This window comes from Anser brachyrhynchus (assembly GCF_964034855.1).
Source record: "Anser brachyrhynchus genome assembly, chromosome: 20".
NCBI classification, from domain to species: Eukaryota; Metazoa; Chordata; class Aves; order Anseriformes; family Anatidae; genus Anser; species Anser brachyrhynchus.
In genome coordinates, this window is record NC_137713.1 from 2846663 (window position 1) to 2873872 (window position 27210).

Sequence of the window (27210 nt, forward strand, 5' to 3'; positions counted from 1 at the left end):
AACCCAAACTGACAGAATCCTAACTATAGGAGCACTGTTTGTGCCACTATAATAAGAACTGAGGTAACAGCAGTGAGTTGTTTCTAGTTTGCTATGTTACACAGACTTTCAAATGAGTATTACCTCAACAATTAAAAAAAACAAAACAAAACAAAACCCACACACTCAAAGAAAAACAAAAAACACAGCAAAGCAGCCCCCCTGCCCCAACAGAAGAAAAATTAAGACAGGCTAGTGAGATAGGCATTATTAAAGGATCTTTACAGCTGACTTCTGCTTTTTAAATTAACGTAAAGGAATCAGTTTCTGGTTGTACTATCATTTAATGTAGAAATGAAGCATCACAAAAAAGACCTGTTGTGCTTTTTGGCATTTTCCACTGACCCCTGCAAACTGTACAATAAGCTGTGTTCTCCAGAAACATAAAATTGAACTGGATTGTAATACAAAACTATTAACTGGTATAAACAAGTTACTGCCTCAATTATTAGAGTAAGCCCATTCAAAAATAAAAATAAAAAATGGCTGCAGCAAATAGTTAAGCATTTCTAGTTTTTGTGTGTGGCATTGACATTAATATCTGTATACGCTTACTAAGTAAAGACATGCCATCGCAACTGCTAAAGAACGTTCACTTCCTAGTTTTGTATCTATTACATGAATATAATTTTGCACTGATCATACATCTAAATGAAATAATTCTACTGTAAAAGTGAATGCAGGGGCAGAAATATTAAATTAAAGCCACTGGTCCAAAAACTGTTTCTAGCAGGCTGGTCCACTTCTGATTTTCCTGGTCCTGTTATGAAAGTTAGCACTCTTGGTTGGTACCAAAGAAAACTAAGATTGCTGGTCTACTGGATCTTCTATCACTTACAGATGAACACTGGTCCAGTTCAGGATATTAAAAACATACGGCGGTTATTTGCTCATCAACTTATCGTGGTTCACAAAGAGTACGTTGCTCTCTCCCAAGTGGTTCTTTGCCACTTCTCTTCATAAGGTGGCAGCCAAGGCATTCTCCCTTTTCTTAACGTTTGCGATTAACTTTGCTACAATGCATACAGTAGAAAGACCTCTCTTGGATAATTTCTTATAGCATAGCATTTATTCTTTCTGTATATCAGAAGAAAGCTCTTGATGAAACCTTCCATTCATAACAAGAATGCAACTCTTTTGAACTCAAACAGTTTTATTTAATGTTCTCTTGCAGACTTTCTGTAAAGTAGGTTCTTTCGAAAGAAGAGAGAAAGTAGGGGTTTTCTGGAATACCCAGTTAAAAATGTGAGCCGAACTAAACATGCCATACACATGCTGATAAGAATTTAACACACATTCATCCGTATGGGCACTCTTCAGTAGACTGGACCAGTGTTTCAATGCAAATTCCAGCCCCCAGAGAACTACATGGTTTAGATTTCACAGTATGACTTTTCCCCTGTAATCTGGGGAAAAAACCTTAACTGGTTAATTGACCAAGTTCTTAGCTACTCTGTCCATCAATGTTCTGAGACATCAGAAAAGACTGGACCACTTCTTCAGTGGATTGAGGGCTGGTGCTTACGTCCTCCAGAGCATCTGTAACAGAGAACTGCCGATCTCGCAACCGGTTCCAATTGGCCAAAATATTGTGGTACTCAAAAACTTTCTCATAATTGCCAATGGAATTGTACAGTTTAATGAGACCTCTGTAATCGTATTCAAGTCCACTGTATCCTTCACCAAAAAGCTTCTTTCCTGAAGAAACCCAGAAGATAACAAAATTAAAAGGTAATCCACCCATACATTGCACCTTACTTCTCATGTCATTTTTACCAGCAACATGAACCTTTTTGTTACAACATGCAAGCTTCCTGGATAATGCTTGACACTGACATCAAACTTTTCCTTTAAACAGAACTGTAACTTGTCCTCAAGGACTCTACCACCACATCATTAATCAAGTCATAGCTTTACATGCATAGAATCCAGCAGCCTCATACAGAAGGCAATCATGTTGTGTCACAATTTCAGTCCAAATTCAATTTAAAAAAATGTTTTTCAGTCTTTTACCTTAAAATCTTTTTTTTTTTTTTTGGTAACCTACTCTACATGTTAACAACATGAAATAAGATTGCCTTTTTCAAAATTGAGCTAGAGCAAGGCCCAAAGATACACTTATTTGTAAGTTCATAGCAAGTGATAACGGGGAAAAAAATTAATGAATATACAAGGAAGGCTGACAGGCACAACAGCTTTCCATTTCTTCCAGAATTTAACCACATTCTACATTTAAGTTGTAGCTACAACTCCAAAATGTAGTCTGAAGACTGACACCAAAGCTTGTAATTAGTCATGTTTCTAGATGTTTTCAAGAGTGAGTTCTGATGCAAACCTGGGAGTGATAAAATTCTGGAATTCAGTCCCCAGCAGAACATTTAAGAAGAAGTACTAGACTTTGTGTTTTAAAGGTTTTAGTAATAAGCTTTTCTGTGGTATTAAAAGTGCTATGTAGACAAACATTGTAAGAATCACCTACCAATTGCTATGGATCTCAAATAAAGCTTTTCAGCATTTTCATATTGATTCATATCATAGTTATAGAGAGAAGCTAGATGTCCTACTGACAGGGCAACTTCATAATCTTCTTGACCCAGAAGCTGCTCCTTAATCTGAATTGCCTTGATGTGCATTTCCTCTGCTTCCTGTGAGGAACAAATTCATATAGGTCAGACTACTCACCATACTGTAATAAATAAATAAATAAAAATAAAAAGGGGAGACAAAGAAACATAACTATTTAGTGGCTAAATAGACGGCACTATTTCATAAAAGGCATAAAAGAACTAGGTAAACCAAAATACTGTTTTAGATGATCGAATAGTATCACTTCTGTCTTCAAAATTGACATCACGCTGTCTCTGAAGACATCTAAATTATTGTTGCACAAAACAAAGTGAGATATTAAAGTGCAAGTTCTCCAGCCATAAAAATATCAACTGAGGTTATGAATTATGGATATAGAATAAAATTATTTACAGTGACAGAGTTATAGGGGTCTTGTAGATCTTAAGACATTTACATTAGTATAATCTTACCTTAAACTTTCTCATGGACTGATACAGTCTTCCAAGGTTGCCATAGTGTTTTGCTGTCTGTACATTAAACTCCCCAAAAGCTTTTTTAGCTAACTGAAGCGAGGACAGATGTAAGTCATGAGCTTCTTGAAGTAACCTCTGCTCAGTTTCCTTGTTATGACAGTCTATTGCAATCTCCTCCAGGATAAGTGCTGAGTATAGCAGGGGGAAAAAGAAAACAAGCAAAGTTACTGTGTTCTGAACACATATATGCTAACTGTAGGTAACAGAAATTCATCTACCCAAGAGACCTCGGGAGACATCTAAATCAGGCTTTTAAGAAGTTTACAAACTTCTTTCAAATGGTATGACCAGAGTTACCAACCTGTTTTTTTAAATAATCTATACTTTTACTATTTTTATTCAATGAGTCTTCCACTAAGTTTTAAAGAAGTTATTTGTATTTTACAAGCATGTTGACAAAGAGCACCGAGGACTGCTGAGAGTCTTCTAGAGTGACCTCCATTTGGGAAAAAGCTCAAGTTACAATGCCTCTGTTGGGGAACAGGATAAACATATCTGAATGACTGATCTCCACTGACATAGTATTAAACTGTTCCAAGTAACGCAATTAAGTGTGCTACCTTTAACTCTCTTTGAAGATGCCAAGAGAAGATGGTCTTCTGGGAGAATGTGAGTTATAATGCCAATAGCACGTTCAGCATGGAATCTGAAAAAGTTTAAATAGAGGCAGCCAGATTTTTATTTAAAGTAGCAGCTAACTGGTAAAGTATCAGAAACATTAATAAAATGAACAGATACATTTAAGTTCTGATCAGAAAATCCATATCATTTAAAAACATTTTTCCCCCACTTACAGTGCTAGATTTACTGCCATTACCTCAAATCTATGTACTCACAGTGCATTGTCAAATTTTCCAGAGCTGTACTGGTGAACATAAGAAGAGTAAGCCAAGTCTTCATGAGCTGTAGCTACATGTATGTTTTTACCTCCAAATACTGACTGCCGAATATCAAGAGCTGTCTGAAAGAGTTAGAAGAACACCATTTCATCAGTCAATACAGGAGAGAAAAAAAAAACACAAAAGAACAACTACTTCAACTACTTATGAATTTATGTCACTGTAAAAAAAGGAAAAAAATGTTGGATGGTTCTGAAATTCTATAGGCCTATACGTACACACTTGATGCAGTAAATATATAAAATCCATTCAGGATTCAGGGCAAAGCAAAAGCAAAAACTGATGGTTGTTTTCACTGTTTTTTGAAAAAGTTTGCCAGTAATTAAATCAACTTTTGTCTCTTTCCCTGAATTAATTGCACATGAGTTTCAGTAAAAAAACTTTGAGAGCTTTTCACTAATACTTTGCTACATACCTGATAGATCGCAACAGATTGGCATATATTATCTACGTTGAGCAAATAAAATCCATAGTCTAGTAGCGTATCAGAATATTTGGGGTGCTTGGCTCCAAAATGCTCCCTGTAGAAACACACTTATTTTACAAACTGAGGCAAGTTAAGCATCAATTTTAAAAAGTATTTTTCCAAATGCTACTCACCGAGCAAGGTATACTGCATGTTTTATCAGCTGTTCAGCCTTCTTAAATTCACGTTTTACAACACAAGCCTAAACACACAGAAATGAAGCACATGAAGAGGTGTACCCTCAGAATCCATCTCCTCCAGATATTGGCCTAATCGCTCACTATTACTTCTAATTTCAAAAGATTGTCATTGTTACTAAAGTAACTTTCAACTTATTTAAGAAAAATTTACAGATAACATTAATAAACATTTTATTCTGGCATAAATGACTAAATAGAGTGCTAGTACTGCACCTAGTCTACTAAGATGGAAACAGACCACCTTTGCACGGAATGCTCTCAGGTTAACTCTGTCATGAGGTTCCTTTGAACAGCTGTAAGTCAGTTTCAGGGAGAAGGAAAAAAAATCCACAGGGCTGAGACTGAGATAGACCAATTAGACAAATAACAAACCATAATGCTCACGATACAGACCAGGTTACCTGAGTATTCTGGAGGTACTACCCATCCTCACCCATTCTCGGTAGTAACTCACAAAAGGAATGTAGAAGATTTTGAATTCACCTTTGAAGCTTGTCGCAAAACATCCACTACTACTTTTACAGGCAGGCCAACTGTGATCTCCTTCATAGCTTCTATACACCATTTATAAGCCTGTTGAACAAAGTTACCAACATATTTAATCTGGAATTTCATTACTTGGCTCTAAAAAAATACACTGATCATTTACATTACAAAATTTAAAAAATGCTCTTTAGTTGCTTATGTTTGATAAAGCTTTTTCAGCTAAATCTGAGAAGGCCAACTTAAAGATTCCTCTTAAGCTTAGTAATTGAACTTGTAAGTATTTTACACTAGTCTAAGTTCTGTATAATTACAATGAATGCAATGTATTCTAGAGAGAAAAAAGTATTCAATAGCCTTTAAGTAATCCTTACAATTCCTATTGTAAACAACAGCTTCCTAGTCAGTGTATTTAGAAGCTAAAAGAAAATTGCAGCTTATGCAGCAGTTACACTGAAGTTGCAGTTTTTCTAAACTAGCTGCAAAGAAGTGCTATCTGTGCTTTCCGATTCATTTTTACCTATTAAAATAAGCTTTTTGTAATGTCATTTCCTGGTAACCAAAATATACTCAGAAATTACATGTGATAGATTATTAACGTTGGTTAAAGTACAATGAAGAGCTTGTAGACTAAATAAGAACACACAGAAATCAGCTGGTAAATGAAGTATTCCTCTGGCACTGCCACACAAGAACCAAAAACGATCAGGAGAAATACAATAGGAATAGCGAGCCAGTCATGGGAAGTCCTAGCAGATTTCATAATCAGTTTCCTGAAGTAAAACAAAAACAAACTAATCCCACTCACCTCATCATAGTGGCTCTTGGCAAAAAGCAGTGCACACAGCTCCCCATAGAGTGCTGCTTTGTTTGCTTGCTGACCGTGTTTTGCAAGCTTGTCCATGTAAGACTGAGCTAGTTTGAACGTTTCTTCTCCCAAGTGATATTTACAGTTACCATTTCGAACGTGCAGCAACCTTAGGAAGATGTAGAGAGATCATCTAAACACTGTCTGAATAAACCATTTCATTATACAGCAGTATCACTGATCTATAATTTGGCATTATACTTACAATACAACTGGGCTATCACTGTTTGAATTCAGTAATACAAAAGAACTGTTTACAGAATATTGCTTCAGTACTCCATGCTTTGCATCTTGCACAGCAAGAATTTTTACCGTTGGAAACGTCAAATGATTTTTTCCACGTTGATGAATCATCGTATATCCAGTGCTCAAACCACTTTGGTTGTGGCTTTATATTTTATTTTTTGTAAAATTCATTCTGTACTGCAAAGAGGGGCTAAATTCAGGAAACACGAGCTAATGCATTGTGCAATATTTTATACCTTTTATGATACATTAAGCTAGATCTTCCAATAAACTGTTACAGAGGAAGGCAAGATCAATTATGTTTTAGACCAAATGTTTCTCTCCTTTAAACTTGTTTCCTGTAAGCATTTACTCTAAGTAGAAATTTCTAAGTTACTGTAGCTATGCCTCCTGCAACAGCAAGGTAATACATTTAAATTTGCCCTATAAATTCAGCCTACCCATAATACTTTCTGATTGAAATGTATCATGCAATCAAACATCAACAAGAAAAGAAATAAAGCTGACATTTTCACAAGCAGGGACTGGCAGGCAAGCACAGAGCAGATGTATATTAGCCATGCAGAGAGATGATCAAAGGAAAAGACCTTCAGAAACCCCCTGAAACATGCTAAGTAAACAAACATCAGCTTTCCAAGGAGAAACACTGTGACAAAAACCCAGAGAAAAAAAAAAGACAATTATTTTTCCTTAAATAAGTTCTAAGAACTAAACATGATGCAGAAATGCATTGTGTTCTTGGTCACAGGCAGCAGAAAACTATCTAGACGCAATAAAGGCAGGAATTTTAAATAAACTGGAGAGAAAAACCAAAGCAATTGTAGTTTTCAGAAAGAGAGGAAACTATTCCAACTACTGAGCTGCTCAGGAGCTGCCATCTAACATCAAAAACACGAAGCCCACATCTCATGTAATGACGTATGTGAGTGGCGATAGTACTGCAGTTTACATATGCACATGGGAAAGACAATATCCAGTACCTTGGTGCTTCAGCGGCAGCGTCTAAAAACAACCAACCAGAAACCAAGCTAATCCTAACCCAATCCCTCAGATAAACTGAAAGGGTTGTGGGGGTTTTTGCTTTTCTGTTTTTTTAAATATGATCTAGTTTTGAGTAACAAAAATTCCATTATTAATCCAAAGGAATTTTAGAAGATAAAGACAAGACATAAACGCTTTATAACCTTTAAGCTAAAAATTTCAAATCTTCTTTAATGTCTGCAATGCTGGCCTTTAGAGTAAAATCATTCTCTAATAGCATAATAAACAGCAACCACAGGGTTACACAACACATTGGTAAGGCTAAAAACACCAAAAAAGAATTAGCAAAATGTGAAACAATGATGTGGGAGAACCATATATTTGTATTACATATTTGTGCCTTATTATGATAAAAAAATGAAAGAAATCAAGCCAATAGGAGCACTACACCTGCAAGGAAGTAGTATAAAAGTTTGTATAAGAGATCCCAAATCACATTCTTGAGTTTTCTCATATAATTTACTAGTGCTAGTACAGCAAAGAAACACCAAATCATGTCTAGATAACAAAGGCTTACATTTTTAAATTGCATTCTATTAATAATACAGTGCATTAATTAAACCCCTGGAGACTGGACTTCTTAGGTTCCAGAATAAAAAAAGCCACTTCTTAGAGCATTGTATTTTCAAGTGCTGGACTTAAACAAGTTATTCAAGTGGTTCAAACAAGTTATTCTACATTAGGGATTAGATGGTAACAACAAAAAGTTTATCTTACTACCTCGTGACTTTGAAGCTGAGTACAATTACTGGTCTCTCCCACAAAAGGGTTTTTAGCATTTATGTACTTAGCACTTCTGAAATTGTTTCAAATTCTTTCTATTTGATACATTTCCAACTTAACTGTGCTGTCATTTAATTCTTCGGGAGATGCCAGCACATACAGCAGTATCTCTCCATTCACACTGTTGCCCAGAGTGACTTAATGTTACATGCAGGCCATCAGCTTCCATTACAAGAACAATGGCTGTCTCTGCCCAAACAGAATTAACAGCTCCAGTTCAGAAGAAATCGTTCTAATGATGGATGTTTTTTCTAGCACAAAATGAAAATATTTTATCCACAACTGTGTGGGCTGTATATTGTTCTCCAACACCGAAAAAAAAAAAATAAAATAAGCAGCTACTGGCAAACCTATTTACTTCTCATTTACCCAACTACAAACGAGGTGCAGTTTTGTGTTGGAGCAGTTTTCCAAAATGATATTTTTGTCTACATTCAGATAAACAGGATACCTTGTTGTTCATTACAGCAGCTAAAAAAAATATAAATCTCAAATTTAACTATGCTTACTAGCACATCGGTATTCAAGCCCATAGCTGTAACACACAGAAGAGGTCAGTCACAGCATCACCAATGAAAACAACCTGGCTACTTGCTGCAGATTGTATCAGCATCACACATCTAGGTACGTGAATGTAAGAGCAGGGGATCTTAACTGAACAGACCCCACTACAGGTCTTGTGAAACCAGCCAGGTGCAAAAACTAAATGCCTCCTAAAAACAAATTATTTTCCAAATGCTTAAGTTGTGGCTGAAGGCATCTACAAGAACTAGACACCTGAATTTACCTAACTACATAATTAAATAGCTCACGAACACATTGAATCTATTATCAGGAAAGGTATGTTTTCTTTTTATTTCTGCTCAACTGTATTTTTATCATTCATATTTGGTGAATTATTCTTGTACTAAATGTAATTTCAGCAAACACCAATGCAAAACTCCTTCTCAGGCAAAAAAGGTGAGCTCACCTTACACAGCATTCTACTGCACGAAACCAATGAAGTATTTCATCATGAAGGGTGCACAGCTGAAGGCAGGAAAGAAATACCTTCTCAGCATCACTATACCAGCCTGCATCTGATAGGAATCCCCCTGGAGAAAAAAAAAATCTTAGTATTAAGCATCATGCCTGCAAATTTTAAATCTCAAACATTCAAAAAGCAGAGAGCAGCCTGAAATTCTCAGACATTTAAGTCCAATATATTTAAGACACCAAGTAGCTTTCTAAAACTTATATTCCAAACATATACGCATTATTTTAAAAAGTTACAGATACTAAAAAGAAAAAAATAGCATTAGCTTAACTGAAGCTTGAATGAAAAGAGTATCATACTTAACAGCCTATCATCAGTTACCTAAAACAAAACCAATCTGGATTGCTTTTTCTTTTACAGCAGAATCCGATTCTGCTATGTAGGAGCACCGTCTACTGAAAGAATAGGCCAGTACAGAAGCAACTTTTACTCCGTGGTCCATCAAAGCCTGAAAACAGTGATGAAGCAGATGTCTGAAACAAAAGAAAACATAATTTAGTTATACATAAAGTTTTTAAAACACTGCAGTCAGTTGTCTCTTGAGTGCCATGAATTCAAATGAGTAGTGATTCAAAGAAATAACTCCGATCTTCTCTCAAACCAAAACCAGATGAATACAGAATAATTGTCAATCTCAAGGCTAATGGGTTACAGTTGTTGGATTAGCCAACAAATAGAACGAGTGTACACAAAGTTCTTTACAAGGACACCCTCCAGTGTAAGCGATATACAGACTATCCACACATTGTTAGAACTGGAAAACATTTTCAGCTAAATCTCAGAGGGGGGGAAGCCTCAAAGTCCGCCCTTGCCCCACATCTCCCACAGAAATTGCAGATAAATGAGCAGTGACGAACCCATTAACATCACACACGCAACAAGGCAAGGGAGATATGTCTGAAGACACAAAGCTTATTTTGGTTACAAATAATTTGATCTAAAAAAGTCAAGTTCTGATCGTAATAATACAGAGTGGTAATATTTAAAGACAGGAAAACTCTGTAAACTGGGGCGATCCTATCAGTTTGATAGCCCTTCCCCTAGGATTAACTGCAACCTAAAGAAACAGATATTTTGACTGGCCTGTACATCTCGCTCATCTGATTAAGAACAGTCACAACAACGGAGATAAACACACGTATAATTTACACACATAGCATACACTGCATGTGGTAATAGAAGTGAACACCCGCAGGTCTAAAAACTTTTAGGGCATGGTATTGGTGAGTAGTGAAACCAATCACAAGACTTACGGCTAGCACAAACTGCACAGTAGAAAAAGAAAGCAATCTGAGTACCAAGCACCACAGACGACTCGGTGTATTTGCATGGAAGTTACAACTGTTTTATTTTATGACAGAGAAAGAGACACTGTACCTTAGAAGCCCTTCTGCAAATCTGAAGGGGTATTCCTATGGTTATCACATGGGCTATTAAACCCAAGAAAATTAGAGACCTTTTCCAGATTTAAAACCCAAATCAAGGGCTAAGAGCTGAAATGAGAACTAACAAAATATTAAGATACTTACCTTTTATCTAAAGCTCGTAGCACCTTCGCAAAAACTTCTAGTTCACAAAATTCACTACCCAGCTGGCATAATCGGCCCTGTTGGTAAAGCTGAAAGAAAGACACAAATATATTTAAAAATTTAAGACCGTGCACTCTCCTGGGAAATTTAACACAAGGATGACTTATGATGAAACCTAGACTTCAAAGTATTGAAACAGAGCAGAGTAAATATTAAAAAGTAACAGTTCCACGATCTCCACACAGGAGCACAACTTTAGCGTTAAAAGCTGAACAAACACAAGCTATGAGAGCTCTGTATGTGGTTTCAAGTTGGTTTTGTCCACTTTTTTCTTCCTTTCTCCAAACGTCCACTATATTCACTTGCATCATCAAAACACCGCAACACCTCAGCTGGAAAACAAAGCCAAAAAACTCCCCACGTTATCAAGAATTACAACGAATAGCTTCTTTGATACCAGATGCTTTGAAAACATTTTAAAAATTACACAGAATCTAGCAACCAGCATTATTTTAGAATATTTGTAAGTGGAAATCCAAAGCCAAAGCATAAAGCATATATTCAAATAATCTATTGTGATCCTAGAAAACTTGAGCAGGCCCCTAGAACAGAGGATACAGAAATAAAATTATATATAGAAACAATAACAACAACAACAAAAACACAAGTTCTGCAACGGATGACTCACCAATACCCAGAGCAAAACACAGGCATGAGCCCTGACCCCATTAATACCTGAGCTTACACGAGTAATTCATCTTTGAGTAAATGGGAATATTCATGCGAATCTGTTTGTGAATTTATTAAAAGCAACGGCTAATTTTATTTACAGACTGATTTTCACCTGCAGATAAGCAAATATATCAGTTGGCTTGCTCACAAAAAAACAAGCCATGGAGACAGTTCTTTATGCAACGCATAGTTAAGCTGCAGAACTTTCTGCCACATTATGCTGTAAATACTAAGAATTTACGTAGGTATGAAAGTGTCTGTACAAATATACAGCAGAAAAATCCATCGCAGGCTATTAAATCCTGATATCAAAGACCCTGAACCACAAATGACTGAAAGCTGGGTACATAATCAAAGAAAGCACTACTATAGACTTGCCATACTCATATACCCATCCCCTGCTCCTGTCAGAAGCACAGCACCGGATTACACAGGACTGCTCCAGTACAACCATTTGTTATTTGTTTTAGGTGTTCTAGGACATGCCCCAGTCCTTAATATTAATTATTTTTTTTGCAAGGCAGTAGCTCCATGGGGAAAAGGAGAAACCAGCATCTCATGCCTCACAAGTACTCCTCTCTAGATGCTGCATCTTTCAACAGAGGCCATTTGAGGTCCATTTCTGTCCTGTTCCGTGTGTGCACTACGGGAGGCAGGACCAGGACACTACAGTTTACGATCTGACACCAAACAGATTATACAGTAACGTTTCACGCCATCAGGAGCATGCAGGTAAAGCACTGCTACGTTGCACTCTTAACAGTTACTCAGCAAACCCCACTTTTCAATCTACACACGAAGGCATTCGAACACACACTGCCCAAGGCTGAGACACGCGTGTCGGCAGCAAGACTCCGTGTGCCGTGTGAGTGAGCAGCACCCTCACTCTGTACGCAAAAGCTGAGGGAACATGCTAGAGATGTTCAAGTACAAGCACAAATTTAATGAAAACTTTAACATTCCCCTTTGAGTTTTAATAATTTCTTAAAAAACCTTTATAAGCGTCTTATATCTGCTTGCCTTTTTAACCACAAAGACAGGAAGCAGATGAATTCGTGTTCAAACAAAGCATGCGAGAACATCTCCCCCAGCCAGAAACTTAGTTTTAGTTAACTGTCCTTATAAAAGCACATGACATTGATTTTACAGCACAGTAAGTTTGTTATTTTACCAACAGAACCTACAAAAAAACCTTCAAAAATACTTTGACCTAATAATGTCAATTGCCAGAAATGAATGTTTTCCTTTTAGTCATCCATTTCACTGGAAAAAAAGGAAGTCCTTTAAAAAACAGAACAAGTCTGCGTGCAAAGCTACTCCTCAGATAAAACAGTGCCATGTCCCTGTACTTCAAACAAATCAGTTTCTTCTGAAGCTATATTCTCTCTGGTAGCAAAAGACCATCCAGACCTGTGTATTAGAAAACTACTGTTATGGTAAGCAGTCTCATTTTCTCCACACAACCCTCTAAAGGTAACTATTATACATAATACCTAAAACATTTTTCACTATCGAAACAGATTGTATCTTGTCTAGTGTTCCAGTACTGAAGGTAGACATCTTATCAACAATTAATGAGATCATTTGTAGAAGAAACTAAGACTTAACACCAAGTTATTTTACCAAGACTCGGTCAGAAGGACTAGCGTATGTTCAATATTTAGGTTTTCAACCAAGTACATCGTCATTTCCCCTTATCACTTTGCAGTGCTAACTAAAAATCCCAGTGATTACTCTGACACTGCTTTACCAAATGTTAACTCCAATATGACCTTTTAAAATTAATATATTTATGAAGTTCTATAAACATTTGTCGTAATGTGCCCACTGTTACATGGGATTCTTAAATTCCCAAAGAAAAAAGGCCCTGGTTGTGGGGGGAGCCCCGAACCACATCCTCATTTTTGATACATCTATTATTTCAGGCCCAAAGGTCCAAGCCTGTGATCTGCACGTTGCTATTCCCAACTCTGAGATGAGCACTGAGTGCTCAAGGCACCATTCTAGGATCTGAAAAACAACCAACATTTTTTCCTGGTATAACCAGAAATACAGTATCCTTGGAATATTTACCACACTATTCACCCCTTGCCTCAACACGTTGGCAAGCATTTGAGGAACCAACTCAGCTTGAAGTCTCTTTAAACTGTTATAGCTGTTAAAGCAATATTTTCAAACAAAATTTGACATGGAAATAGTGAGTATACAGCAAACTGTGAAATTGTGAAGCAATTCCAGTAGATTCAGTAACACTCGTTTGCTCATTGAGAAGCAGTTGCAAGTACTGAAGAAATGATTCTCTTGTTAAAGCTCCAGAGAGACAGAATTCCTGACCACAAGCCTTGCTACATAACATGAAAAAACAAAACAAAATAGTGATTCAAGAAAAACATGCCCTGACAAGAACGGCAGAGGTTTGGACTTCAGAAAAACTATTCATTTCTTAAGAAGGAAGACATTTTTTTTAGACACAAACTTAACCTATTTGGAGCTTAACAGAGATTTCTTTTTTTTTTAAACCTACAGAAAATTGAGTAAGAGCCTACAGTATGACTTCCAACTTGAACAGCTCAAAGTGACACGTCAATTCTGGCACTGAAGACATGAACCGAAGTCTAAGTTTAATGTGTTGCCTTGTTATTACAGATGTGCAGAGTCAAACTCTTCTGCACAGCTATGAGAAAACCACCATGATCTTCCTTCAGGAGCTAAGGCTTACATTTAACCCATAGCACATTCTCCAAAGCATTCAAAAGCTACATACAGCAGCGTCCCCAACTAAACATATTGGTAACATTAACTTGTAACTTATCTGTTATCACACCATGGTGCCCATATAATTCTGTTAAAGTTCTTGTCAGAGTGCTCTCTCAATAGATTAAGCTGAGCTCTAACTGCTTCCTAGCAAACCCCTAAAAATAAAGACAAAGATGTTACACCACCAGTAAAAGCAAAGCCATAACATAACAGAGAAAGTGATACAATATTAGTATCACCAGCATTCTTGGCTGTTTCACTGGGTACAAGAGAAAACAATTGATCTAAACCTAAAAACACAATTAACTTTTTAAAATTAACCACATTTTAATAGCAGATGGAGATTAATTCTAACCAGTTGTAAAAGGACCCTCCAGAAGGACTGTAGTGCATGCAATTTGAAAAATATGCTCCTATTGCTCCAGTTTGGAAGAGGTCTGAAAAATAAATACGGACATTTTGGTAAGAATTAAAGATGCAAAGAATTGCAAGGAGCTCCCCAGCAAGTTTAGCAATGTTCAATAACGTACTGTAGAATACCATGCTAAATGTAGGAAGGATTGCATACCTAAACAACAAAATCAGTATTTAGGAAACAAGTTTGGCTGTAATCCCCCTCTCTCTCTTTCTCCCCTACTTAACACAGAAGGAAGAAAGATTTTTAGGAATCATTAGTGCACTGAATCAATCTGTTGACAAATGACTCAAAGGCCAAGGGGACAGGTGGCAGACAGGCTTAGAAAATAATCAGTTAGAAATGTAGGTACATGGACTCTTAAATCATTTTCAAAACCTTCTTCAAAGCATCTGGACAAGTCTAGTTCAATGTGATATTGTTCAGGGCATAAAAAGGCAAACTTCATGTATTTGAAAACATATTTCTAATTAGAATCTGATCTTTATGAACCTCAAGCAAAATAAACAACTAACAAAAGACCATTACTGAATAAGCCTAAATTAACAGATAATTTTTGAGCTTATAGCCTTACACACAGAGCGCACTTCACTTCTTCCAACTCACTCTTCTTCCTGTATCACATCAGCAATTTTTTTTTTATTTCACATCTACACAGAACTCATACACTTTGTGTAAAGTACAAACCTTAGAGTCACACATTCATGTGACTCTCCTCCACAGCAGGGAAACCCTATTTTTTCTATCCAGTTTGCTTTGATTTAAAGTTAAATCAGTACGAATGAAACGAAGTAGAAACAGCAATTATTGCTTCAGCAGCAGCTGAACACCTTTGTTCATGTGACCTCATTACCAGAATTATGCTGAGTTCTAGTGTACAACATTTAACAAGGATACTGAAAAAAAACACGGAAGCCAGAATCCACATTAGGATCAGAAAACATGCCACACGGAGGTTCAAAAAGAAAAAAAATAAAGAGCAAACTAAATAATAAGAATTAGAAAAAGGGTAAGCAAAGGCAAGGAGTTTCAAACCAACAACGACGTAAGGTAGGATGGTTCAGTTCAAGTCAAATTTAGACTACAGACAAGGGACATATTAAATAAAAGAGCAATAATCATTGGAAAAAAAGCTCATGACATGGTGCTTCTCCTTCAGTGGGAGGTCTTAATTTAAAGAGAGGGTGATAAACATGATTTAATCCAAACAGTATTCAGGGAAGTCCTATTGCATGCACCAGCCTGGAAGTCTAAGCAGGTGATCAGAACGCCTGTATGCATGCACACATATGGAAACCACGTTTGGTTCCCACATACATATTTATTTCTGACCCCTAGAAGCACAGCAGCATTAATTTAATTAAGCCTGGTGAAGTCACACTGGTCAGTCACAGCCAGGAGCCCTACAAAATATGACCCACTTGCTCTGGATTTCTGGCCTGCCTCGTAAGATACATTGCTTGCTTATGACCTTGTTTGTACTCCTCTGGTCACAAAGATGTTCAAACTAAAGAAGTACAGCTACACTTCATTTCATTGGTAGCTTGTCCTTTCCTCCCTCATCACATACCCAGGAATATGAGGGACAAACCAGATTTACTCTGACCTTATGGAAAAGATGCTTATAATCACTCTTCATCAGTAAAAGCAGTCTCTACTGCAATGCAGAGAACGGACGCTCTATTGTGTGTTGCAAAGTGTCAGCAAATTCCTGTTTATTCATTTTGTTTCATTCAAAGAATAACTAGATGCGATGCAAGAGCTTTTATTAGCCGTACTTGCTCTTGTTCGGATTACCGGAATACAGGGAAGAGACAATGCTCTGGCTACACATTATCCAGAAGTTGGAGCTATCGGGATGTAAATTCAAAATCGGTATTTTGACCCACATCAAGGTGGGAGCACTCCGGAAGTTTTATTGACCACTGAAAATACAGAAAAAGCATGATTATAGCCTTCTGGATTTTGCCTAAAAATTTTAATACAAAACAACTTAGCACAGTGCAATTTCTAAAGGTTACGGGTCCGCACTGACTGAGACAATTTGTCATCTCCAATTGTTCCTGTGGTTAATGATATCATCAGAAAACATCCAAAGAACATTGGACCCAAATGATTTTCAAGAAAAATCAATGTGGAAAAAAAAATAACAGCACAATCCGGAACAGACATTTCAAAAGGAAATTAGATGCTGGATGAAACTCCTGTTATCCTGTGTAAATCCAAGATTAGCTTGCTAGCATGTAACTGCAACAAGTACCTACGAAAGAGAACGCTAAGACTAGTGAGGCAGTATGCCTTCAAATATACCAGGAGAATCAACAAAATAAAAGATAATTACACGTAACAGAATATAAAGCTGAGGCATGGCGGAAAAAAACTAACTTCTGCATACGACAGTAAGTGAACAGTCTTTGGACTACATAGTTCAATGTCTTATTTCTGTCAAAAACTCGGTTATTTGGAAGAACTCGCTCCCTCAAAAGACCATCCTTTCCCTGACAAGCCACAAAAGAAAATCTTTTTTTTTTTTGAGGACTTTCTGTTTATTCCAGTTGTCACTTTTTATTAAAAAGTTTGACATTTACAAATGCTGCCCAGCTGCCAGGCATGATTCTCACATTTTAACTGAGATTCAGCATATTTCTTCCTTTGGTTTCTGAAAGTTGGACCTCCCCTCCAGTTTAAAAAAAAAAAAAGAACGAACTACTTTTACTAGGAAACAACACCACCAGGATATACATAAGCCTGGCAAAGATCCTAAGGAAACAAAATACTCTATGTTTGCACATTTTTTTCCAGATGCAGGTGTTACTTGTGACAATACTGGTTATTAAACTCTTCAAAATACAGATGCGATAAGACATTTATATTTTTCTTAGCACAAACGCAGACTTGAAAATTTCCAGGATATCCTGTAACCAATGTAAGCAAGCTAGCAAACTGTGCAATCAAGACTGGCAAATGCTAATTTCAAGTGTCCATACTGATGAACATGTTAAAAATAGTTCTATATGGCCACAGCCAATTAACATCTACAGTGCGTATCAAAATAAAGTCTGACTGGTGCTGCTACCTTTTCGCTTTACAAAGCGGGTGGCAGTTTCTCCGATATCACAAGTTGCAAATAACACCTAGATAACAAAGCATTTTTTGCAAGTTAGATGTGAGACTGAAAAAAACTTCCTATCAATAACCACAGAAAAATTCTCCTTCTTTTTCACGGTCTGAATGCAGCTATTTTCACAAGTTCTACATTACCCACCAATTTTCCTCAGCTGTATTTAAAAAAAATACAATTCTGTACTATACTAACAAATTGACGCCCTTTCAACAGGGCAGCCACCAACACGTAGTCAGAACAAAGACTGAGAAGGCTTCTAGTTTGTCTTCTTTTAAAGACTACTAGTGATTTTGGAAATTCTGCTTTAAAGAACTCATTGTCAGGATGCACTGAGCATACCTCCCCCACCTATAATGGTGTTTAATATCAATATCAACTTGGAAAGCCTGGTAATGATGCTCTGAAACAAAAAAGCAAAACAAGCACCATTCGAAACAGGGAAGGGGATTGTTCAAAGGTGGGATGGGAGTGCTCATTCCAACCTGGTTCACTGATGTCCTTTGTATTGCTGCAGCCATCAAGAACCAGTACTCAGTGTTGCATAGGTGCATAGAAAAATGCAAGCACTGTTTCAAAAGATTTATCTGGGCTGTGCTTTGAGATGCTCACTGAAGGCAGACATCTCTGCACATGGAGCACCATTTAGTCAGGGCTGCAGACTTGCTTTCAGCATCCCAGCCAAGATTTAGTCACATTTATGCATAAGCTAATTTAAATGCGACTATTAAAGAGGATAGATTATCCAACATAGAAAAGGTACAAAATACAAGAAGTGAAGACATGGAAGACCACCTTGCCATTGGCAGCACTGGCAAGATACTCGCTACACTGTGTAACCTGCTTTCAGTTATTCTGTATTTGGACATCTCATAGATACATACTTTTATGAGAAATAGAGGTGCACCTTATACAATTCAGATCAAACTGTTGTAAAACTCATAAATAAAAGGAAAAAAAGAAAAGCAAATTACCGCCAAAGTCATATGAATGTGTGGTTAGTACAACAGAACCAGTATTTTTGAGGACAGGTACTTCGCATGTTTGTTACCATCTCCTGAACAAGATGATGTACCACTGGTATATGATCAGAACAGATTAAAGTCTCTTTAGAAGTCAAATGTAGTGCTGGTTTATTTTTCATTATGAAATAACTTCAAATGAATATGAACTGATGCAACCACTGAAGAGTGCTAATAAAAGTACAGGAAGTCGCTGATCTATTTAGCTCACCTGTGAATGAGTTTTTAAACAATCTGGGAATAACATATACTTAGACATTTCCATCATTTGAAGGAGTTCTTTTTCTGTGCTTTTAAAGCCCTAGAGAACCATCCCTTTTTCTGTATGAATGTCAAGACAGTGTCAAGGAAGCTTACTTGTCAATGGCCATACCTATGAACAGCTAAAAATAAACCTCAAAATGTTTTTCCACATTATTAGTTCCGTACTTTTAGTGTTTATCTAATACTTGGTGTATCTCAACCCCATCATCATCTTCTGTGAGCATGTTCATATGAAGATTTCCCATGCTTCTCAACACCTATAGAAGGCAAGTAATGCCTAACATACAGAAAACGTGTATTTCAACTCCATAGAAACAGTTTCTCTGTCTAGTGAAGTTTAGACATCTTTCTAAATACCGTTACTCCATACGTATGGGATGGGCCACTACTCCTGGTTCATAAGGACTCATCTGAAAAACTACTTCATTTAGCACATCCTAGGTTTTTAGAAATTTACTGGCAGAGGAAAGAAAGGTTATCCGCCTCCATAGCTCTTACACACTGTTTCTCTCCTGACAAATGCTCTTTTCCAGCAGCTCCTGTAGATGGATGAAGCACCTATTTAGTGGACAATAGAAATTAATGGACCATCTTAGCACACCTTTTCCTCTAACTCTGGATATTTTAGAGGAGGCAGCTGAATGAGAAATAGCCACCGCGTGAAAGAAAGGTTTGAAGCTAACAAGCTCTACCATTTAAAGAGTCTCAGTTCTGGTTCCCACCAGATCATTAAAGGTACGAGAGCATGGCAAACTCAGCGCCTTCTACCAGATATCACCTTCTCCAAGAGAGGAAAAATAAAGGGAGAGGGGGGGCGAAAGTGGACCGAAAACACCCCCCAACCCAAACCGCTCGGTCCCAACCTGCCCCTACCCCTTCTCCACGTCCCCCACCCCGGGGGCCTCACCCCGCAGCCCCCCAGGGCAGGGCAGGGCCGGGCCGGGCCCTTCCCGAGCCCTCCACAGGAGCCCCCGCGACCTCCACAGGCCCGGCCCTGCCCGAGCCTCCCCCGGAGCCTCCCCCCGGAGCCTCCCCCCCTCACAGGCCCTCAACTCCGTCCCCCCCCCCACGTCCTTCGGGCCCTGCCCGGCGGCCGAGCAGCACCGCGGGGGCGAGGCCCCGCGCCCCTTCCCCTCAGAGCCGCCCTGCGTGGGGCAGGCCGGCTGCGGCTCCCCCGTCCCCTTCCTCCTCCCCCCGGCCCCCCCCCCCCCGGAGGCCGCTTCTCCTTCCACCTCCTTCATCTCCCCCCAGGCCCAGCCGGGCCCAGACCTCTCCCGGCGCTCCCCCCCCCCCGCACCTTGTAGTACACGTCGAACTGGATGTTCTCGGGCAGCGAGCGGATGTCCCGGCGCCGGGCCCGCCCGTAGCTGTCCACCACGGCCGAGATGGCCGTGTTGTACAGCGTCTCGGGCACCCACTCCAGCTCCACCGCCGCCATCTTGCGTGTGCGGAGCCGCCTTCCCCCCAGCCCAGCCCGGCCCCGCTCCGCCTCACGCCCCGCCGCTCCCGCAGCCCTGCGCGGCCGCCCGGCCCCGGGAGGGAGGGAAAGGAGGAAGGAAGGAGGGAAAGAGGGAGGGAAGGGGAGGACGGACGCTGCTGGGGTGCGCAGGGCGAAAGGGATGGCGGAGGGGGGAGAGGGAAGGGTGGGGTGGGGGGGGGTTGAGGAGAGAGGGGTTGATCCGCCTGCGCTGGGGAGGCGCGAGGGAACGAATGTGGGGCGGAGAGTGGAGGAGGATTGGAAAAAAAAAAAGAAGAAGAAGAAGAAAAAGCCCAGGGGAAGTTAAGGGCTGAAGGGTTACGGGGTTTATGGCGGGGGTGAGGCGCTGGGGGGAGCGTGAGGTGAGGGGGCAGCGCCATGACCCGCGGCCCGGCTGCCGGGGAATGCTCGGGGTCCCTGGCCTCGGGGTCTGGGAGCGTTATTGGTGCAGGGGCGTTATTTGTGAGGGAGGGTTATTTATGTGAGGAAGTTATTCGTGAGGGAGAGTTACTCGTGAGGGGGCAGCGGGCCCGGCACCCCCCGTACCTGGCCTCAGGGGAGGCCCCGGGCGCCCCCCTCACGCTCCGAGCTCCGCGGCCTGCCCTCCCGTGAGCGGAGGTATTTCATGGAATCACAGATTATTCCGAGTTGGAAGGGACCCGTATTTGTATTTACAGCTTAACCCGCGGTGATGTGCTGCTGGTGCTGGGCCTTCTGGGGCTTTCAGGTGTGTGGGCAGCTCAAGGTGAGCATTATTTGGAAGCCATGGGTTTTTTAATATACCCCAAGTGCACCTGCTTGCCCGGTGTTCCTTGTGGGCTACCATGTGGTAAAAACACCCTTTTCCCTGTTTAAATGAACCCCATGGCCCCACTATAGTTTGTCAATATCTCCTTATCTTTATCATGCTGTTTGAAGCATATTTTTCTTCTTAATTTGCTTTCCATGTGGGGCTTGCACACGCCACTAGGAACATATTGGATAGTTCTTGGCCACAGATGCTCTATTTTCAGGACAGGCAATTAAGATTACTGGGTCTAAAACAGCCTTGCACTGTGTGTAGCCAGTGATGTAGCCACCGCTGTGAAATACAGGCAAGACCTAAGAGATTACTACTTGGTGTAGATTTTGATATCACTCTTAAGTTAATGCTCAGATTTGACTGCTGTAATGTGGTCCTAAACCACAGTGGTCCCATCTACTCACAGTTAATATTCTGCAGTTTTAAAACTTTTAAAATTAATCACAACCGTGGTCAGAAAATTCCCAAATCCCAGACACACTAACTAGACTGGGAAATATTTCTCTTCCTATGAACTTTTATTTTGGTTTGCCTAGCTAACATAGGGTGGCTACTGTGACTTACTGCTTATTCTTTTTTTATTTTAAAAGTTATTGGTTGTGGAGCATCTACCACTTCACTTTGGGGACTGTTTCTAATAATCCTAGAGGTGGTGCTAGTGCTGCCCTCTCTCTCACCTCCCAGTTTTATGAGAGCATTATTCTTCATGTAAGTAAGTCACTTACTTACAGAAAGAAGTGTTATGGGGTAAAAAGAGCATGGTACGAGCAGACCACAGAAGATTGCTTTATCCTCCTTTGCCTGTTGGTGTTTTCAGGTGTTTTTTAATTATTTTCTGAGATCATGTGGTTTTTATTTCAATTGAAGAAAGACAGATGGTTTCTATTGGCAATTAGTCCCCCAAGAGGCAGAGGCTATTTACCTCAGTTACTTTCTAGAGAGCTAGTTCAGAGAAGGTGGAGCTGGAGGCGTATTGGGAGGGTGTAGATAAGGCAGCTTTCTGAAAGAAAAGTATTGATTGTGCTTAGAAAAGGGTAATTTTTGAAGTTATAATGCTCTTTATTGTGCTTTAAAATAGAGTAAAAAAATCTGATAATAAGTAACATCTGTATTTAAAGTAAATATAATTTCCAAGAGAGCATTGTAGCAACAGGCTTTATCTTTTTAAGTAACTATGCCTTAAAAAATAACTAGCCAGGATACACCTGTTATTGTGTAATTTTATGTAGGTAGGTGTGTTACGTGCTATTCAAGGGGAAGAAGTAAACATCTTTGTGAAAAGATGTGGTAGAGACTTTCTCTGGAGTGTATTGTTATATATTTGGTCTGTAATTAACTTTGATAGAGGCTGAGGATTAATCTTTATGGCTGAAGTATTTTAATCTTTAGGTAGGAATACAACTTGGATGTGGTAGCTCTTGTGATTTATTAGTACTGTCTGTTTTAGTATATTTATCTAGTGAGCAACTTGGTAATCTTCTATTGTAGATACATATTTGAGTCTTAAAAGCATGGATAGAGCATTGGTGGAGCTGTCAATTCAGTGCGTGTTTAATGTTGAGATAGTAGATAACCATTCTGAGTAACATACAGTAGCATGCTACTTAAAAAAATCTGTTTTCTTAAATCATTATTTAGTTCTCCAGACACCTTTAAACTTATGAGGTATCTTGTTCATTGTATGGATTTATTTGCTTAAACTGTACTGTGAGCCTATTAGCAAACTGGCTTCATTCAGTGATGTGCTCTTCACATATGTAAATTATTTTAATGTGATTGCTTATTAGTAGTTGCAGATGTTAGAAAATCTTTCTGACTTCAGTACTTGCTGGCAAAGGTTCTGATGGATATTCTTATCTTTGTTGGTATCTTTCTCTATTCTTCTGTCTTTTTTATGTAGGGAAACATTTAAAGGACGCTTACAAATGCTGTCTGTGTCTGAAAGCAAAATGGTAATGTACGTTGCTTAGGCAAAAGCATTCAGTCAGTCTGTCTTCTGTAATCTCAGCTTTTGAAGATGCATCTGGGTATCTGAACAACTCACATGTAACGCGTATGGAGAGCAATGGCTCTGTACATCTGTGTATCATTGCAGTGAATAGGGGTACAGACGAGCCTATGTAATGGGTAAACGTATAAAGAAAATCTAATCATAGTCTGCTATTATAAAAGCTGTCCCTGGAGATCAAACAACCCCTTGGTTATCAAAATTCTGTCTGTAGAAGTTCATGCAAAAGAGATTTTACATCTGCGGAGAAAGATGGTTGTATAATTTTGATAGATTGTGGTTGGAGCTTGGTGTTGTGCTACGCCATGTTACAAAAACAGTCCTCAGAACCTTAAAAAAAAAATCCTAACAAGTTATAGGTACAGAGCTACCAGAGTTACCATCTCGGTACAATGGTGAGTTGCTGAAGTTTGCCTTGCCAGAGGTGGTTGTTCACGTGAACATTTCCAAATTGGTGTCTGAAACCATGCTTTCACGACTAACAAGTCATTCAATCTGCAAACCACTACAAGAAGTAGAAGTATTCTTTCTCTCTCTGACTCTGTGGCTGAGTTGGAAATTGGAAAGTGGTGGTATATTTTACTTCAGTTGTGTATGCAGATTTTTATTTCAGCCAAAGTAGGACCTTTATGTTTGTTAGAGCTTAGGTGAGAAGCAGCAGGATTGCTTCTTTTGCTACTGCTTTTTTCACAAGTGTTCTGAAGTCAGATTAAGTCAACTGTAGGTTCACCTGACTTGCTTTGATCTGAAATTAGTTAGAAAGCATTCATATAACAAGTGTTTTTGCTGGTTAGGTATAGATGCTGATTTTTGTTGGAAAGGTGGTGATTAGAGTTTGAGAGTCCTTTCATCAACCCAGTGAGGAACTGAGGTGGGATGTCTGCCTGCAGATGCTCAAATGGTTTTGTGAGTGGGGTGTAATAGTAATTGCAGTAGTTATAGTATATCATTTCAGAGTCAAAAGAATAAACGGTGATGTATGGTTTGTGATCTATAGGTGAGAAGTACTAAATAAATACCATGTCTGTTTTGCAGGAATATATTTCTAGAAAGCATGGATGAAAAAGATCCAATCTGTTTCACGTGCTGCCACTGCAAGAGCGTTTGCATGTTTTCATTAAAGGTAAGGTACTTGTCAAAGCGCAAAAATCAGTTTGTGAAATTGCCGTGTTCACATAGATGAAGTTCAGTATGGGTGTAGCTGAAGATTGAAGCCAGCTCATTGATGGAGAACTTAGATTCTTACAAGGCTTAAGCAATCACCTATCACAGACTAGGATTTTCAGAATTGGTTGGTGGTCCTCATTTTGTCTCAGTTTAAATGCGAGGTTGTGTAAATGAACAGCCTTTATTTTTTTTAATTACTATGGCTGGACTTATTAGGGGAAAAAGTTCTAGGAAAACAATACAAAAACCTGCTGGATTTTCTTGCAATGTGCTTATTTTGAAGTGGGAAGGAAGTGAGCTGACATGGATAACATATGAACCTTCTATATCTCCTTGATGTGGATATTAAAGGAACCTTGAAAATAGTTTATGGGGAAGTTGTTGGAGGCTTCTAATTTTAAATTCCTAACAGGAAATCATTAAACTGTAGAGGAGCCAGCATAACAGACTGTTGCTCTAAAACAAGAGCTAAATGCAGAGCATGCACGTGAACTTGTCAGATCTTTTTTAATGCTGGCATTTTTTTTGCTTTCATGTTTACTGCAACCCAGATAAATACTTTTTTGTTTTTGCATTCTTTATCTATAATCAGTTCAGTAGTCACATTTCAGAAGAAATGTTAAAGCAATGCCATTATGGCATAGTGAATGTGAAGAAACTGAGATTGTGCTCCATCAGCTTCAGAGGTTAACTCCTTGCATGGTCAGGTCCCGCACTCCTTCATTGGCTAGGGAAAAGCTTTAAGAATGTGGATACTGTTTGGTTTGATCTTTTTCTTTTGCTTTTCTGGTCAAACACATTCCGTATAGACTATGGAAGAGCTGCAAGAGAAGAGAAACCAAGCTGATAGCAACCAAAGGTTGTCAAAGTTTGCTTAGGAGCAGGAGGAAGGAGAGGTTATTGTGTGTCTATGAGCACAAAGACTTGAAGGTTAGTCACCAAAGTTAACTGAGGTGCTTTACAAATTAAGAGACTTCAAGAACTTGCGTTTGCTGAAGTCAGATGGGCAGTGCTGATTTCTGGTGTCTTGTGATTATTAAGCTTGTGCTCCGGTTCTGAGTTTTTAAGCATCTGATCTATTATACTTCTGTATTTTTCACGTCAGACAAAATTAGTCATGGCTTTTACAAAGTACGTTATGCAACTCTAAAGCATGCTACTAGAAGAAAAGGCAGGATGCTGGCCACCCAGCGCTGTCTTGTTATGTGTAGTTACGATGAATTTAAACGTAGCTTTGTGAATTCTTTTTATTGTCTGATTCAGCTGAGGGAAAGGCATACTGCTGTGAAAAATGTTAGTACCTGTGTGAACTTTCTTCCCTGCTCCTCCTACAGAGAAGGTAAACTCATTTATTCTCTTGGTTGAGTGTAGAACTATAAAACGTTTAATTGCACGGGAAGTGTCATGTGAGGAGTAATACAGTGTTTTGGCGCACAGTGCTCTCTCTAGGATTTTCTGTCTCAGCGTGCCTCTCTTTTCTCTGGTATTTGAACTCCAGGCACATGAGCTCGTGCGTCTTTTTTCTCCTTTGCGTCTTTATTTCCTTTTTGTTTTTGCAGGCTTTGAGCCTGTTAATAGGTAATCCTCAATGGATACCCTAGTGAGATCAGTGATGTTTTGTCTAGAGAACTACACAATGCATTAGTGAACATCAGAAAGTAATTAATGGAAGTTATGACCATCTTCTTCTGATGTCAGCTAACCTGACAGACTTGTTGGGTTAAAACTACAGGTGCTTATCTGTTTTACTATTTTAACAGCTTTTGGCTAAAGATGGTGTCATTCTTTTTTCAGAATGCAACTAATTTAATTGAAGCCTGTCTGAGATTTTCTTTTAAACTACAGTTTTTTATAAAAGAAAAATAAGCTAACAACTTTGGATCCACAAAAGAAATTGTGGCTGTTTGATTTTGAGAAGTGACTTAAATTAGTTGGGCCAGACCAAGCAATAATAATTGCTTGTACAGCCACTCTGAAATAAATTTATTTCATTTTTTGTTAGCCAAAATGAGAATAAGCCATTGTCAAGGTCAAGTATCTGATTTTAGAACCATTTTCCGTTAAACAATTGCAATTCTTTATGTATGAGTTTTTATTATTGACAAGCCACTTAACCTCACTTTAGAATATTCTGTGTTTGAAATAGCTCTCGGACTGGGGTGATTTCTGCTTACCATTTGGTTCCTTTAAGTATTAAAGTAATAACCATAAAAAAGCATTCCCAATATTTGCGTCTGAGCGAGATATGCATGAAAAAATTTTGCCCTTCAATTATTTCTTGTTACTTGGGTTTTGGAGTAGGGAAACTGCAGCGGTACGTGTCATCAAACTTTGTGTTTATTAAATGTTTTTCTCCCTGAAACTTCAACTTTTGTATGCATGTTCCTATTTCTACCCGTATCTGGTTTAGTTGTATCCTTCTTGTGAGCTAAAGAACTTCAAGAGGAAATAAGGGAGAAAAAAAGGTTTTTGTGGCTAGAGAATCAGCTGGTTGTGTGCCCTGTAAATGGTGGTTCTGTTGTTTTCCAATGGCAGCCTTGGGAATGTAGTTGTTACACGCAAAAAAAAAATCGTATTGTAATTTGATTAAAATCTATGAAGGTAGGTATTATTTATGTGGTGTTAATTGTCTTGATTGTAAAAGTTAGTATCAGTGGAAATTAGGTGTTTTAGTCCACCTGAAAATGCAAACCCATCACGGGACATAGGAGAGAGAAATACCTGGGAGTTTGAATAGGAGAGTCCTCTGTCAGA

The 27210-nt window shown here is 38.8% G+C and overlaps 1 protein-coding gene across 1 annotated transcript; it reads right to left on the reverse strand.

Moving 5' to 3' along the window:
- Window positions 1-303: 303 nt before the first annotated feature.
- On the reverse strand, window positions 304-20697 carry APPBP2 (amyloid beta precursor protein binding protein 2). The gene is made up of 13 exons (XM_080563589.1): window positions 20300-20697; window positions 10692-10780; window positions 9484-9635; window positions 9097-9220; window positions 5997-6165; window positions 5189-5278; window positions 4640-4707; window positions 4455-4560; window positions 3977-4101; window positions 3701-3786; window positions 3078-3268; window positions 2519-2684; window positions 304-1737 (listed from the first exon to the last, which is right to left on the reverse strand). The coding sequence occupies exons 1-13, from the start codon at window positions 20438-20440 to the stop codon at window positions 1484-1486; spliced, it is 1761 nt and encodes a 586-aa protein (XP_080419715.1). The 5' UTR covers window positions 20441-20697; the 3' UTR covers window positions 304-1483.
- Between the last annotated feature and the right edge of the window lie 6513 nt (window positions 20698-27210).